This window comes from Castanea sativa, chromosome 2, assembly GCF_040712315.1.
Source record: "Castanea sativa cultivar Marrone di Chiusa Pesio chromosome 2, ASM4071231v1".
Taxonomy (NCBI): domain Eukaryota; kingdom Viridiplantae; phylum Streptophyta; class Magnoliopsida; order Fagales; family Fagaceae; genus Castanea; species Castanea sativa.
This window is the reverse complement of record NC_134014.1, coordinates 31,366,666-31,384,196: the sequence shown is the minus strand read 5'-3', so window position 1 is coordinate 31,384,196 and position 17,531 is coordinate 31,366,666. Positions and strand designations below refer to the sequence as shown.

Genomic DNA, 17,531 nt, shown 5'->3' with positions numbered 1-17,531 from the left:
TCTCATGTAGTACTTTTTTTTACCCCTAGTAAGGTATTTTTCCTTTTTTGAGAATCTAGTAAGGTATTTTTTCAAGAATCAATTGTACTAGTAATTGTAGAGAAGAATTTTTTGTAATTTGAAGATTGCATTCATTTTTATGATGACTATCCAAATTGCGGTTCAACTAACCACATTTCTGGAGTCAAAAGGGTACAGAAACTACCAGTGATAATGAACTAGTAATAAATTGAAAAGTACATTTTGTACAAATTAATTTCATGATAAGCTAATTAGGCCTTTTGTGTGAGTATATATATAAAAGAAAGAAGTTAAATACGAAAAGTAGGGCTTGGCTTGGCTGGAATTAGAAATTGAATGATCAATTACATGAAAGACTAAACAGCCTTCCATCCCTTACCTTTCCAACTTTCTTTTCTTTTCTCTCAATCAAACACAAACGTATTGGTTTGTTGTCCAATCTTCAATCTACCTTTCGATCGGGTCCCTTTGTTTTTTGTTCCTCAATAAAGTACATATTATTCAGGAACAAAATATATATATATATATATATATATATATATATATATATATATATATATATATATCTACACACACACATAATGCAGACATATTGTTCATCAAGTAATCAACCCTATTGTCTACATCAGGGCATGGTCTTCTTATTGTTGTCATAAACTCATAATTAATTGATCATTACTTTTTTTTCCCCTTCTTCCAGTTATGATAATGCAAGAAATAGATGGAGTACATACCTCTGTGATCGGGTTGATGGGTGTTATACATTAGTAATAATATTGCCTCCATGCTCCATACATTTTTGTACTCGTGTGTATGTTTATTACTACGTACAAGAGCCAGCACAGTGTTGCGCACTCCACGGCCTAAGAACCTTAACTAGGCAAGAAGAATGATTGAAAGAGAAAGGAGAAGAGTTAAGAGACACCCACTAGTATACCACCATTTCTGTATGTAAATAACAATGACATTCCTCATAAAGTAGTCATGCATAACACATGACTTAGGTAGGAAGTAACGTTCCAAACGTTACAATTTTTTTATAAAAAAAAATTTAGCAGAACGGTACACCTAATTAGCTTCCAACTTATAAGATTTATAATTTATGGCGATTTTTTTATCATCATAAACCCTTATTAAGAATAAGAATTTTTATTTTTATCTTCCCTACAAATTAATTCTAATATTTTTATTCAGTGAATGTGAATGACTGGTGGGAATTAGAGAAACTTTACAAATACTCCTGCAGTCCTACCTAAAAGAGAGAAAAAAAAAAATAATATATATATATATATAGAGAGAGAGAGAGAGAGAGAGATATAATAACCAAATGAGTTATTATTACATAATTTTAGAGCCCGTTTTCAACTACATGAATTATTATTATTATATAAAATGCTTAATTTGTATATTTTACATTATAGATAATATCTCTAATTAAAATGATCAATAAAAAAATCTCTAATTTTTTTTTTTTGTAATTCCTTATTTATTGATGAAGAGGGTGATTTGAACTCAAGTAATTAAATAATCTTTTCTAATACTTGCATAAATAAGGTTTTGCTAAAATAGCTAAAGGCCTTGTAGTTGAATTGGCACATCCCCACGTACAAAGTGTTTGGGAGTTTAGGAAGGAAAGGGTTCGAGCTGCGGGGTTAGCAGTATGTTGTAATTATTTCTCCAAAAAAAATTTTTTTTTGCTAAAATAATTAATTCCAAACTTAAGATTAAAAATCATTTGTATTTGTACACCTAAAACAAATTCCATTTTTGGTATTGATTTTATTTAAATTGTTAACACCCTAACTTATACAACTTGAGTAATGTCTTTAATTATACTGTGTTTTAGCCTTTACGAACACATATATTAATATTACGCATGAAAAAATAATAAATTTAATAATTAAAACTTTTGAAAACAAAATTAAGCCAAAATCCCAATTCATTAAGGGAAAAAAAATCCAAAATTCCAAACTTAAAAAAAAAAGTTAATTAAATATAGACTTACATAGGAATTTGGACCGATGAATCTAATTTACCCAAATATTATCTATGATCTAAAATGATATATCAGGAATTCTAAATTGAATTTAGTTAGGCCAAAGACCTTGTAGCTGAATTGACACATTCACATGCACAAAGTGCTTGGCAGTCGAGGAGGAAAGAGTTCGAGCTGCGGGGTTAGCAGTTTATTGTAATTATCTCTCAAAACAAAAATTTAATTAGGCTTTCGATAAAAAACATAGTTATGAAAATTTCACAGGAACCTTAACTTAAATTATATTGTGGGGGAGTTGGGTCCAGGAGTACATATTTATATGCATATTGGGCCGGAGGCCCAATCCCAAAACATTAAGTAATCCAAGGATGGATAAACATCTTACTAAGGGTCAATGTTAGTTTATAGAGAAGCGAAGTCTGATTGTGATCACCCGAGAAGTTGGTCCGATGAGGAATATATCCTCAGATCAGCTAAGCGGAGGTATCTAAAGAAAAAGCTGCTGCCACCGCATTGAATGTTCTACAACTAACTCTCTGGGCGCATTAATGAGGAAGTGATACCTGAGTGGCAAGGCTCAGCCTTATAGCTATCTTCAAAAGTTTCAAGAAGGAGCTGATGGGCCAAGTATCTTGCCCGGTAATCTGATCCATATGCAGAGGGTAGAAAGAGGAGAAAGTGAAGTATAAAAGGAAGAGGAAAGCCCCAAGATAAGGGGATCGAGAAAGAAAGAAAGGAAACACTGTAGACATAAGAATAATATCTGTAATTTGTCTTTGAGAAAGAGAAATATAAGATTCAGTCTCCTCAGCTTGAGTTCGAGGACAATTTTTGTTACATAAACTATCCCATCTGTGTCATATTGTGATCTAGCACTGTCTTTGTTATCTAAACTCACTAAAATCCAAATTTCTAACCCACTCTCTACAAATTCATTGTATTGGGTTTTTTGAGCCTATTCATTTCCTGTTTTTAGGCTTAAGTGCAAATTGTGTCCTTACATATATGATCTAAAAGGATATAGGAGGAATTTTGCATACTAAGAGATTAACATAAAGCACAAACATAATGTTAAAATATAAAAATAGATAAATAATGATAAAGTCTTAACATCAATAAGTAAAAGTAACTTGAAATCAAATTGCATTATAGCACATGAAAGATATGTTCTAAACTAGATTTTTCATAGTGATAATCAATTGAAAAAATCAAAACATTTACAAACTAAATACATAGAATAACCAAAACCTAGAACACACAAAATAGTTCAAAGTTGAGAATTTAGAAAAAAAAAAAAAAAAAAAACTGACCTAAGAGAAACCAATAACTTAAATAGGTGTCCATTGTTTTGCTTCTTTATAGTAGAAAATTTTGATAATAGATTTTTAGTTGGGATATAAATTAAAATTTTGAAACTTAGATGCATGTTACATGTTTTGTTAAAACACTTATGATTACTTTATCAAAAGAAATTGATAAGAACAAATAAGTTGTTGTGTCTATTAACTAAAATTTAGATGTATGTTGTATATTTTGTTAAAAACACTTATTGTTACTTTATTTAAAGAAATTGATAATAATAAATAAATTGTTGTCTCTATCAACTGAAGCTTAGATATGCTTTGCTAAAACACTTATTGTTATTTTATTTAAAGAAACTAATAAGAACAAATAAGTTGTTATCTCTGTCTAAAAACTGTTTTTATCCAATATATTTATGTAATTTGGTAAAGTTACTTGGCGCAGCTATAATTGGTTGAATTTTTTATTCCCATAAATTATTTTGCTAATGAATAGTAGGTCCCAAGAGAATCACTGTTCATTGGCAAACAATTTTTTGTTGATGAAAAGTGATTTAGAGAGACTATTGGAATAACTTTTGTAGATTTACTCTCCAAATTTTGAGTTTCTAAAGCTTGTTGGAGATGCTTTTAATCACGTGATTTGCATATAGAAAACGCCATTACTGCCAGTGTCATGTACGTATCACGTGATTGAACCTCTAGGTAAGGAGTTATAATTGTTCAGATTGAAAATCCAATGAAGAAATGATTAAATTGACAGTGTGTCAAAGTTGAGGAGTATTCAGCCAAAAAAAAAGGTTGAGGAGTGAAATTTGATGAATTCCCTAAAAGTTAGCAACACGTGTTACGTGAGTTTCACTCACTAGATTCTGAATACAATGTTTTAGCTAGAAATGGTGAAACTGAAGCTAATCAACTCATTAGGAAATAATAATAAAAAAACCCAAATCACATACTTACTTACTCCTATCTTATAGTTTAAAAATAGAACGAAATTAAAATGAGTTTTTAATATTTCATCATACAGAGTACAGCCTAATGCGTGTGTTAGAGATTGTCACTACTCTTTGGATAATCACAAAGCCAAAAGAAATCCTACTTGGATTAATATTGGAATGGATAACTAATGTTATTGTTAAGCACACAATAATTTTGACAAGAATTGACATGGGCATTGTGATATGACATCACCTTTAGCTCTTCTGCCGCGAATACCACTTTTATAATAATGCATCAACCAACATAGAGAATGCCAACAAACATTAAATATATTACAAAATAAATATATATAAATTTGACCATATTGCTTCTGTTCCAGAATAATTGTTGTTTATTATTGGCCATTAATTGATTTTGGTATAGATAATTTTTTCTTTAAATGTCAGGACAAGAGAAGCAACACCACCACGCACTCTTAATGTACTAGTCACTCTACAAGTATAAATGCGTATGGGGTGCGGGGGCCAAGAGGCAGAGTTCAAGTCTCTAAGATAGAACTTTATACACATATACACTTAGATTATGCTAAAGTAGAAATTTTATCTTTGTAAAAAAAAAAAGACAAGATAAGAAACATGTGTGTCACTTTATATATATGTGTGTATGTGTGTTTAGAGATTTGAATTCTGACTCTTACCCTCACACTCCACAAATACTTATATTTGTAAAGTGACTATCGCACTAAAAATGTGTAGTAGTATGCATGTAACTTATTTTACCTTGGGGTGAGATTTCCTCCTATTAAATTCTCCAATTTTTTTCTATTTTTTCAAGAAAAGTTCTAAATCTTGTTTTAAAAATCAAATAAATGACATGTGATGCATATCAGACTAAAAATGGAAGGAAATCCGAAATTTAATTGGTGTAATTCCTTTTCTCGTCACTCTTTTTGGAATTTTTTTTTTATTTAATTTATTAAGAACTAAAGCATGCTTATACTTAAACTTGGCTCAAGCACTCCAGTGTAATAGAACCGATACGATTCGAACATATGGAAAAAGTAAAAACACGTGTTTACATCGTGTTGTAGACTTATTTGTTCCAAAAAATATAAATATGCATAATACAAAATAATAAAATACGAAAAAAAAACGGGTGTCAAACGAAGCTTGGACCGTGGAACTCGAAACCCCCACAAGCCCACATTCCCAACACATTTCATTATTTCTACCATAACTATTCTTTCACCCATCTAAAAAGCTAAAGTAAACCCCCACCCTATCATTCACTTTCACTCTCTCTCTCTCATTCTCATTCTCATTCTGTCCGTCCATCTCTCAAACCCAGCTTCTGTGACACCCATAGAGAATTTAGAAAAACTGAAACCAATAGCCAAACCAAATCAAAACAATGACCGCTTCATAGGTCAACCAAAAAAAAAAAAAAAAAGAAAACACATTCACACCAAAACAAAACACAAAATCTTAAACAACTTTCATTTGTGGAATATACCCCAATTTGTCCCCAACACACAAAAAAAATCCTTTCACACCTCAAAAAAAAAAAAAAAATCAATCAATCAATCTCGTTGAAGCTTCAGAACCCAGTTCAGCTCTTCCTTACACAAACCCAGATCTATGTTTTCAATCCTCAATACGATATCGTTTAGTTTCAGATCCAATTTGTAAGTTCAAAAAAAAAAAACAATGGATATAGATGATTTCAGAACGGTTCTAGAGAGTTCAGGTGTGGATGTATGGACGTTTATAGAGACGGCGATTTCGGTGGCGTCTATGGATTATGGTAGCGAGTTGAAGCAACGGAGAGATGGGATCGTTGAGAGGCTCTACGCTGCGACGGCGTCGTTTCAGTCTCGCTGTCAGAATTGCGATGAAGATGACGGTGATAACGGTAACGCCGTTAATATCAATCGGAGACAACAGAATAGTAATAGTATTGGTGATGAAGCGAAGACGGCGACGGCGGCGGTGAGAGATGACGACGGCAGCGAGGATTTGGATCCGTATTGTGGTTTGTTCGAAGATCAGCAAAAGAGGATTCTCGAAATTAAAGAACATCTCGAAGATCCTGAACAGGTTTGGTTTTTTATTTATATAAATTTAGTATGTTTTTGTTTTTGTTTTTGGTTTTTAATGTTTTAATTGTGTGCAACAGACTGAGGAATCGTTGGTTGAATTGCTTCAAACTCTAGCTGATATGGATATTACATTCCAAGAGCTTAAGGTAAATTTCATTATGTAACATTCTTTCTTTTCTTTTTTCTTTTTTTCCAATTTTTGTAGTGTTAGATTTGTAATTATTTTAATTTTTCCATTTTAGGAGACTGATATAGGGAGGCATGTGAATCGATTGAGAAAGAATTCATCGAATGATGTGAGAAGATTGGTGAAGCTGCTAGTCAGGTCTTGAAGAATAACCAATTTTTTTTTTTTTTTTTAAGTCATTGGATAATGAGATGTGAAGAATAAAGGGGTTTTCGCTGAATTGGTTTATTTTTGTTTGTGTGTTGTTAGGAAGTGGAAGGATATTGTGGATGAATGGGTGAAGTTGAATCAACCTGGGGAACGCACATCCTCTGCTTTAATGGGTAACCCTGTTTGTACTTATTTGGAATGAATTTAATTTCAGTTTCTCTTTTGGGTAAGTAAATGAGTGCAAATTGCATTCTAGAAAGTAAGTTAAAATTGGTAATTGTTGTTGTTGGCAGCTGATGGAGACTCACCTCAGCAGAAAGTAACTCAAAATGGTTATCACCAGGTTGAAGAAATCTTTTATTTTTTGTTGGAACAGTTTGTTTAGGTGTTGTACGGTTCCCCTGTTAAATTCAAACGCTTACTGCATTTGTCATTGCAGTTCAAACATTGTTATATTTTGAAGGACAATTAATTGGGGAATGTAACGTATAGCATCTAAGGAACTGTATTTAAGTTTTCTTCTTTATTTTTGTAATTTTTGAACCAACTAATTTGCTTTGTCTGGGAGAAGAAAAAAAAACTGTTGGAAAATGGGTTTTGTTTTAGAGGTTTCTAATATTCTGTTCTTTTGTAGGTTCCTGATTTTGCTTACTCTCCAAATCCACACAGTGAGTAGTAGAATCAGATTCCAAGTTCAACTTTTGAGCTTTGTGTGTGTGTGTTTTTGTTTTGAGTTTGAATGATCCAACTTGCTTGCACAGATGGGAGTTCTGGGTCAGATAAGAATAATTCAGAATCCGAGCCAAAGCCGAAAGTTATTCCTCGGAAAGAAGCTCCTCCTCCTAGAGCAGCACCTGTATCTGCCTCGGCACATCAAAATGTATGAATACCAAATTAAGAGTCTCTAGCTCCAATTTGGTTGATTATCATTTGCATCAAATATGAGAAACTAAACTCAATTGCATCAAATAGTTTAGTTTAGCTCAATTGAATGGGAGGTGTAGGTTTTCCCATGATGCTCCCTAATAGTATGAAGTTTGAGATATTTTTAATTTCTTGCCAACCAATTGGATTGTGAATGTTATTTAACTGAATTTGAATCACTTCATTGGGATTTTGCAGAGACAAAGAGAACAACAACAAAAGGATGTTGACTCTGAAAAACTGGCTTCGGCAAGAAAAAGGCTTCAAGAGAATTACAAAGAAGCTGAAAATGGTTCACTTATTTTCATTTCTGCTTCTACTGTAATTTTACTGGATTCATCAATTTGGGCTTATGCTGAAGTTGTTTGTGTTTGTGTTTTACTTTGGTGAAGCCAAAAGGCAAAGAACGATTCAGGTGATGGACATCCATGAGATCCCAAAACCCAAGAATGCCTTCTTTGGAAAGAACAAAGGTGGTAGTGGTGGTAGTTCACATGGGAAGCACTGGTGACTGAATACGGCAAATCATACATACTAAAGGGTACATGAGGGAGGCTGGAAAGGCCAAAACGGGTTGTGCCTCTTACATTGTTTTTTGGAGTTAAGAAAACAAAAACAGTAACACTTTTTTTTTGTTAATTTACTTAATAACAAAAATTAAATTGACTTATTTGGGAATAGTGATTTCAAAGTGTTAAAAAGTTTGAGGTTTTCAGTAGCGGGAAACTCTAGCCAGGCACATACACTCACACCCAAATCCACAACAATCTTAAGTGCCAATATGTTATTGGCGCACCAAATTCACATTTTCACGCTTTCACCAAGTACAAGGGGTGGTCTCTTGTGTTAGTGTTGAAATCCAATTATATGTTGACATTGAAGTATATTGGGTGAGTTTAGGTGGATTACTAATTAGTGTGGTTATTGGAGCATTGGAAAAGGGATGTAGCGTAGCTTGGTAACAAGCACGTTTGTTTTGTTGGGTACAAAATGTCAGAGTTTAGATTTTCAAATCTTGTTATATCGATTTAAAAAAGAAAAAAGAAAAAAAAAAAAAAGCCTTAATGATTAGTCTTTAATGGTGTTGTATCATAAGTTCCTTAGTTAAATTTGACCTGTAAGTTATTGATCAATATAGCTCAACAATCCGGCTTATTGATCAATGCAACATAATCGTGTGACATATTGATTAATTAGTCAATGCCCATCCATGCGTATAATTATAGTCACGTGGATAAATCTAATCGAAGAACAAGTGGCATATATTTAGACAGTTTTTGGTTGGTGTGAAAGAGATGATAGAAAAGGTGAAAAGGTAAATGAAGGATAGATGAGATGGGGACCATTTTTCTCATTTGGTTGAAGAGAACTGAGAGAGGATGGAAAATTGTCAAGTGAGGAAGTTAACATTTTTTGTCCGTTTGAATTGAGTGCAAAAGGGGAGAGAAATTATGGTCCTCAATTCTCCGCTTGCACTGTCATCAAGTCGGGTCACTTTGCTTCGCCTTGTTGCCATTTGCATTGACCATATGAATGATGCGAGCTCTACTTGCCAAGCTTATATGGGTTTCGTAGGAGACATTGAAATCCATTTTACCTTCTTTAACTCTTCTTTTTTTCTCCCAAGGGTCAGTTTTGGTTTTTGGTTTTGTATTTTTGGGTTATAACGTTTTATTTTTTATATTAAATGAAATTATATAATAAGGACGTAATAATATTTTGTACAAATTATAACTCTATTCTTTTCGTTTTTTCTTTCAACCAAACGATAGTTTCTTTCATACTTTCACTCTTTTTATCATTTTTATCAAACATGTGGAAGAAAAAAAAATTATATTCCTTTCATTTTTCTATCCTTTCAATATTTTCCATCCTTTACTTTATCATTCCTTCAACCAAAAATATCCGGGTCAGTAATATATATCTCCTTAAGGATTTATACGTATTTTAATACCCCCTTAAAAAAAAAAATTCTTTTCCTTTTAATTTGGATTGGGAGGAGGGGCGGTACAGAGTGAAAATCAGAAAATGAAGGTTTGTTTATATTTTTTAAAGGAAAAGAAAAAAAAAAATCCCTTAGAAGCCTCATAATAGTGTGGCTAGAACTTCAATATTATTAGGCTACAAAGATGGTTAAAAAGAGCATCTTTACGCAAAGTTTGGACAACTACCACATAATCCGGAATGGATAAGATGGAAGATCTGTCTATTGTTTTTTTTTTTTTTTCTTATAAATATTTTGGTACCCAATGAATTTAGTCTATTGCAGCTCAGATGAGATGATTGATGATACAAATGGTGCCAACCTATAAGTCAATTGACCTTTAAAGCAAGTGAAGGGTCAAGGTTTTGGGTGGTGGTGGTGGGGCTTTGTTTGTGTAATGGGGTTTGGTTGGAGCTGCTCTGGCTTCAATTATTATAAGTTAGTATTTGATTTATTTATTTATCTAATAAAGTTTATAATATTGGGATTGAAGGTTCCAAGAAATTGAGATTGAAGTTTAAAAAGTCAAAAGAGGCTGGTTAGTGGTTATGATATATAAATAAATAAATAAAATGTGTTTATTTAAAAGGGTGATATCACAGGAGGGGTCTTGGATTTGTTAAGATCCTTGAAAGCTTGAAATGGAAATGCACAGCACAGCACAGCACAGCACAGCGAACAGAGAATATTTGAGGCTGACGCATGATATTTAAAAGACAGCTCTCCCAAAGTGACAACAATACATTACATTTGCTTAGCCTTCATGAGCTCATGTGATTAATGGTCCATCTTAAACATATGTTTTCAGTTTTTAAGCTAAATTACACATATTTTCACACACGTTTTTACTCACACGTATTTTCAAAAAATACAAACCATGTTACTAGAACAATATTACCAAACGAGCTCCTAAGTGTCTAGTGGATGTTTATGAGTTAGGTCATTTGAATTTCGATCAATTTTGCTTCCAAAAAAAAAAAAATTGATCAAATTTGTATTATTGAGATTATACTGTTAGTTTATTATTATCAATTTATCAAAGTTTATATATTTATTTATTTATTTTTATATCTTAGCCTTACAAAAGTTTTGAGGACGGGGGATTTGATATATTTTTTCATGGGAATTAGGGAAGATCAAGTAATTTTATTGAACTACAAAATTGTTGATTTATTTTGAATTTTATAATATATTTTATTTTTTAAAAAAAAGTTAATGAAAATAAACTCATTTTAAATTACTTCAATGCAAGTTTTGCTAAAAAAAACTACTCCGTGGATATTGCTTGATTTTTCTAACTAGACATGCTAAGTTACATCAGTTGAAAATGAGGGTTTTAATGAGTGGGAGTTTTACCTCATTTGGGCAACAGGCTCATTTTAGCAATACAAATTGAAATATGTAGGGGCGGGTTTTGGATCCTAGGCCCAAAAGGTAAATGGATTAAGGCCCAAGAGCCCCAATACAATGAATTTGTAGAGAGTGGGCTAAAAACTAGGCTTCAATGAACTATACAATACTTACAAGGAATTGAAAATGGTAGGAAAGCCATGAAAACAAGTTTTATGCAAAGAAAGTCTTCCTTAGCTAAGTCCGAAGAAAGTAGTTCTTGATTATTTTATTCTTAGACTTGGATACAATTTCAGTTCTCAATGCTATAGTGTTTTCTTTACAAATTCTCCCCTCTCTTCTACAATGGGATTTTCCTTCCTTATATTACCCTTCTTCACTCCATCTTAGCCATCCACGTGTTGATTAGATGTTTAGCTTTTACCCTTATCCCATCAGCACATTCCTGAAGTTTTTAAAGGTAGCTGTAAGGCTGAATATCACTGTTTAGGTATTACTTCCACATTAATGCAGCCAGAGAGTTAGCTACAAAGAATTCAATGCAGTGGCAGCAGCTTTCCCTTAGATATTTCTTGCTTTCCCATTATCTTATCCCTTCCTGATGCTTATCCTTACCAGTAGAACTGCCCAGAACGTTGCTCTTGATGGTAGGTCCACCCTTCTGACCTTTGCTCCATTAAGTGAGGTGGCATTTGTCCTCGAACCTCCTTCCTAGAACCTTATGACCAAACCCCTTTCTTCATTCACTAATGTGCATTTCCACGATAACATTTACCCGTCTTCAAACAGGGTCCACAGCCCAATATACATTTCTGGGCCTGTCATCCCTACAATAACCCTCCGAAATTCTCCTCTTTTGCTCCTCGGAAAAAAGGAGGATTTCGATATTACAATAATTATTCTACTCTTCTCATACGCTACCTCTGTTTGTGCAGGTGTCTTTTCAACTGCCCAAAGCACGCTCTTGACGCTTCGGCATTCGGGACTCGCCTTTATTAAATTTTTACGGCTCCATATCTCCCACGTTCTACTGTACGATGAAGATCCAACGGCTAAGGATTTTTTTGGAACTTGGGCAGGAATTCTCCTGCCTGCCTTTCCCTTTGATACATATATTGCTTGAAGACCTCATTCGCTTCACTTTTTGCACTCTTAAATATCAAGAACCAGTCCGAGGAAACCTTCTCCCCTTCTGTAAGTCTTTTCAGTATTCTCACTTATTTTATCTTCTATTTTCTTTATCTAGAGCCCTTTCCTCCTCGGCTCCCTTAATTTCTTCTCGCCTTCCTTCTACTTCCAACTTTTCTTAAACATGGGTAGATTTGCTTACCTAATAGACACCCCAGAGGGTATAGAGAGCTTCAAAACTCAATATCGAATCCCACTAGGGGTTTTGATTAGGTACTGTAAATAGGGGGAATGGCATGCCCAAAGGTAGGAGGGAGAAGTTGCAATCCCTATGATTTCTTTTTTAGAGGGAGGGATGAGAATCCCTATGGGTAGAGTAACTAGAGATTATCTAATAGCTCATAAGCTTTCCCCCACCTAATGCACCCCCAACATGTTTAGGATTTCAAGTAGTGTAGATGCCCTTAACGAGAGAATGAATGTAAACCTATCCCACCATGATATCAACTGGATTTACAACCTGCACAAACTAACAGGGCAAGGGTATTATCTGAAAACTAGAGTCCCCGAGGTTAGGCTGATATCGTGTCTCCCTGAGTCCAACAATGGTATGGACTAGGATTACTTAATCATCTGAGGGGAATGGCATGATGGACTTCATTGCCCAACACGAGAGGGTACACCAAGTGGGGTACTTAGGTTTAGGTTCATTGTTTTAACAATAACCCCTTCATTACTAATGTTTCCATGTTTATTTCCTTTATTTTTATTTGCAAGTGGTCTCTTTACTTTATGCACACTATTTCCTAACAACACTTTTGGTTTTTGGTGAATTTGCAAATAAACGTGCTGCTATTCCAAACCTGAACCTTGTCAACGAGCCTGATTTGACGAATATACTCCAAGCTGAAATCTTTGTCCACACTGATGTGCAATTAAGAGCGGCCTGCCTCATCCTCGGCTACAACCCACTCTCGTCTAGTTTCCAGGCGCCCAAGTGCGTGATCAACGTGAGAGACCCGTGCTTGCACCAAATTAATATTGTAGTCCTTGGTATCCTCGTCACCGGTCCCGTTTCAGAGGGTGTATAGCAAGTAGAGCTGCCTTTTTTGTGTGTAGCTGAGGAAGAAGAAGCTCATTCCCAAGCAACTATTAAGGAAGAAGAAGAAAAATTAGTTGAAATCTCAAGATCCGAGGATGATTTCGAGATTTTAACCAACCTCTACCTTCGAAACCCCCTATTGCTGACCTTAGCCATCTCCCTCTAGCTTAAGTAAGCCATACTCAAGAAGATTTCACCCTCCCTGACGCCATGGTGATACAACGTAAAAGCATATCAAGTTTACTATATCTGCTTGAGTCCCACGCTGGGGGTAATGTGCCAGAAAAGGCTATTCAGAGCAAGCCCCCCACCCTTCCCTCTACTCAGACTGCCCAACCCGATCCTGCTGATAAGAAGAGGAAGGGGGACTAAAAGGGAAATGAGGTGGCGGAGGAAGGAAGGGGCCTTCCTTCCAAGGAGGCTAAGCTCTAGAGGGGAGGCAAGGTGGCCAAAATTACCCATACCCGATCCTCAAGTGAAGGATCAAGGGGCCTGATCGCCAAGTCAAGGTACCAACTCGGAACCCTTTTCTGATGCTGGACGAAGCTCCCCTTCCAACAAGTACCTCCATAAGGGACTTCCAGCATAGGAAGGCTGAGTATGTGGCCAATGCTGTGGAGCAGGCCCTTCTCTTGCTCGGAGATATGGCTGACCTTAAGTCCATGAAGAAACAAGAGGTGTTTCTCACTCTTAAGAGGGACCTTGCCCTGGTAAGTCTTTCACATGACTATCTTTTACTTAAAGTTGTAATTGTTTTTTCTAACTATTGTATTTTGTCCTTGAAAGGTTGTCCAAGCTGCGCACAGGGCCGAGGAGCTGGTGAATAGCTCCCACAGGCAGATGAAAGAGGAGAAGGGCAGGCGCATCACTGCTATGGACGCCTTCAATGTAGCAAAAAAAAGGACTCAAGAGTTAAACAACAAGCTAACAGTGGCAGATCGAGACAAAAAGAGCGCCGAGTCTGCCCTAGAAGGAGTTGAAAGGCAAGCAGAGAGTCAACGCAAATAGCTATGCCAGATCGAGGACCAGCTATCTGCAGCTAGGGAGCAGATTCGGGTCCTGAAGAAGAAGTTGGAAGAGACTAAGAAGGCTAGGGACCAGGCCCAACAGGATGACTATGAAATGGAGGTCGCAGAGACTGAGGAAGCACTCAGGGCTGAGGTCTCGGGGGGTGTGTAGAACATATTGCCTCCAAGTGTGGAATGAGGCCCTCAACCAGACCGAGGTTAAGGTCTCATATGTCCTTAGAAGAGCAAAGAATGTATAATATCCTCCAGAGATCCTTGCTTCAAGCTCCTCGGATCCTTAGGCCGACATTGTTTCTAAAAGGGCAGATGATGATAAGGACAGCCCTGCCAAGGTTCTCCCCTCTTCCAACAGCCCTCCAAAGGAAGTAGAACAAGCTAAGGTGGCTGAGAAGGAAAAAGATACAACCAAAGGAGCAATCCTTGAAGCTACCAAGCCTCTAGCCGTACCCAAGGACCCATCTAAGGGTAAAAAAGCCTCTCAAAACCTTGAGATTGTTCTAGCTACTCTTCCTATACCTGCCAAGGAGGACCCCAAGGGCAAAGGTCCAGCCTCCATAGCAGCTAAAACTGCCAAGCCCACCAAGGCCCTAGGAAAAGACAGTCCTCCACTGAAGATCAAATAGGGCTTAGGTTAAAGTGTATAAATCTTTTGTTTTTATGTAAATGTAGTTTTTATCTTTAAAGTTGTACTTATTTTGCCCCTTCTTCAAGGCTTTACCTTAATGACAGTTCTAAATTTTCTATTATACATGTGGTACTCGTGCAAATCCTAACATAACCTATGTTTTACTTTACACTTAATTGACATAAGAATGGGATATAACTGCATCTGACTTAAAATTTGCATATATCCTTGACTTCAACAATCATTTGTTCAAGTGATGGTATAACTGCCTCAATTTACATAATCAACCTCAGATCAAGCCAAGCTTTCCAAAGATGCAATCTTCAACAAAATATGATTTTAACTTAAAAGACATACCTTCATATGCTCAGACTAAGTTATTAACTTGACAATAAGTGCTTTAGGCCTTTCCTTTTAACCTTGGATAATAGTAGACCATGCAGTTGCTTGCAGTTTTCCCTGCTCATTCATTTAATAGAATATCATAATAGTGATAGATGTTAATTTACCCACAGCATACGGTCCGAAGAATTAATCGTGTCCATGGTTTTGTTTAACACCTAGGGAGCTACTGAATAGTGTTAATTTACCCAAGGCATATGGTCCGAGGAACCCAATATGACCGAGGTTCTGTTTAACATCTGAATGATTGCTTAGAGAGCATTAATTTACCCAAGGTATGTGGTCCGAGGAGCCAGGCATGACCATGGTTTTGTTTAATACTTAAACAAGTAATAAGGAATATCAATTTACCCAAGGTATGTGATCTGGGGAGCCAGGCATGACTAAATTTTTGTTTGATACTTAAACAAATAATAAGGAATATCAATTTACCCAAGGTATGTGGTCCGAGGAGCCAGACATGACCAAGATTCTGTTTGATACTTAAACAAATAATAAAGAATATCAATTTACCAAAGGTATGTGATCCGAGGAACCAAGCATGACCAAGGTTCTGTTTGATACTTAAACAAATAATAAGGAATATTAATTTACCCAAGGTATGTGGTCCGAGGAGCCAAGCATAACCAAGGTTCTGTTTGATACTCCAATAAGTAATAAACACAACACATAACATCAGAAATAAGAACATGGCAGAGTTGCATTTCATTAATATTAATACCTTTGGAGGTTATTTACATTCCAAAGATGTGGTATGACATTTTCATCTAAATCTTCTAGGAAATAAGCCCCTGTACCAACTACCGAGGTGATACGGTATGGCCCTTCCCAATTGGGCCCTAGCTTTCCCTATGCTGGTTTTTTGCAATACCCACAATCTTCCTTAATACAAGATCTCCAGGGGCTAACAGTCTTAATTTCACACTTGAGTCATACCCTTGTTTGAGTTTCTGTTGATAATATGCTAAATAAACCATAACAATTTCCCTCCGTTCTTCAATTAAGTCCAGACCCCTTTCTAGTAGGTTGTCATTGCTATCTAAAGTGGATAAACTTGTCCTTAACGTTGGGAATCCAGCCTCTAGAGGAATCACAACCTCAGCCCCATAAGTCATTGAAAATTGTGTCTCCCCTGTTGATCTACGAGGGGTATTCTGATGTCCAAAGAACATATGGCAGCTCTTCCATCCATTTATTCATTGTATCATCCAGTCTATTCTTGAGTCCATTTACAATGACCTTATTGATAGCCTCGGCCTGTCCATTCCCTTGTAGACAAGTTAGGTTAGAGTACCTATTCTTAATGCCCAATTCACAACAGTACCTCCTGAAGGCTTTGCTATCAAATTGAAGCCCATTGTCCGAGATGAGGGTATAAGGGATCCCAAACCGAGTGATAATATTTTTTTCGCACAAATTTCTTAGCATCCACATTCCTGATATTTGCCAATGGCTCAGTTTCAACCCACTTGGTGAAGTAATTAGTGCCGACCAACAACCATCTCTTATTTCCAGCTGCCCTAAGGAAGGGCCCCATAATATCCAAGCCTCATTGAGCAAAAGGCCAAAGGCTAGATAGAGGATTGAGAACACCCCCTGGTTGATGAATATTTGAAGCAAATCTCTGACACTAGTCACACTTCTTAACGTACTCTTGTGCTTCCCTTTGCATATTTGGCCACCGATACCTTTGAGTAATGGCCTTGTGAGACAGTGATCTACCCCCTGTATAATTTCCACAAATCCCTTTGTGTAACTCTTCTAAGAGTGGTTCTACTGCCTTAGGATGGACGCATAGCAATAGGGCCCAGAAAAAGAGCGCTTGTATAACTTTTGATCATCGGAAAACCAAAAACAAGGAGCTTTTCTCCGCACTTTATTAGCTTCCTCTTTCTCCTCGAGTAAGATGTCATCCTTAAAAAACAACACAATAGGATCCGTTCAACTAGGTCTCACCCTAATTTGGTGAATATGGACCTTCTCCTCCTTCATCTCGGTGGGCCTACATAGATCCTCGACCAAGATGACCCGAGGCAAAATTTGTGCTAAGGAGGTCGCGAGGGTGGCAAGAGAATCAACATGCGTATTTCTACTTCTAGGGGATTTGCTGTAAGGAAAAAGAGTTAAAACTTGGTTGCAAGTGCTTAACTTGGTTCAAGTATTCCTGCATTTTCAAACCCCTAGCTTCTAGTTCTCCCTTTACTTGGCCTATAACCAATCTCGAGTCTAAAAATACCTCCAATGTTTTTCCTCCCATCTTTTGAACCATAGCCATTCCTACCAACAAGGCCTT

General features: G+C 36.0%; 2 protein-coding genes across 2 annotated transcripts; both read left to right on the top strand.

Moving 5' to 3' along the window:
- The first annotated feature begins 5,509 nt into the window (after positions 1-5,509).
- On the top strand, positions 5,510-8,289 carry LOC142624583 (putative mediator of RNA polymerase II transcription subunit 26c). The gene is made up of 9 exons (XM_075798195.1): positions 5,510-6,356; positions 6,436-6,504; positions 6,601-6,683; positions 6,795-6,868; positions 6,989-7,038; positions 7,330-7,363; positions 7,457-7,575; positions 7,818-7,911; positions 8,012-8,289. The coding sequence occupies exons 1-9, from the start codon at positions 5,967-5,969 to the stop codon at positions 8,128-8,130; spliced, it is 1,032 nt and encodes a 343-aa protein (XP_075654310.1). The 5' UTR covers positions 5,510-5,966; the 3' UTR covers positions 8,131-8,289.
- A 3,249-nt stretch (positions 8,290-11,538) lies between these two features.
- Positions 11,539-14,907, top strand: LOC142626388 (uncharacterized). The gene is made up of 2 exons (XM_075800213.1): positions 11,539-13,893; positions 13,970-14,907. The coding sequence occupies exons 1-2, from the start codon at positions 13,717-13,719 to the stop codon at positions 14,189-14,191; spliced, it is 399 nt and encodes a 132-aa protein (XP_075656328.1). The 5' UTR covers positions 11,539-13,716; the 3' UTR covers positions 14,192-14,907.
- The last annotated feature ends 2,624 nt before the right edge of the window (positions 14,908-17,531 follow it).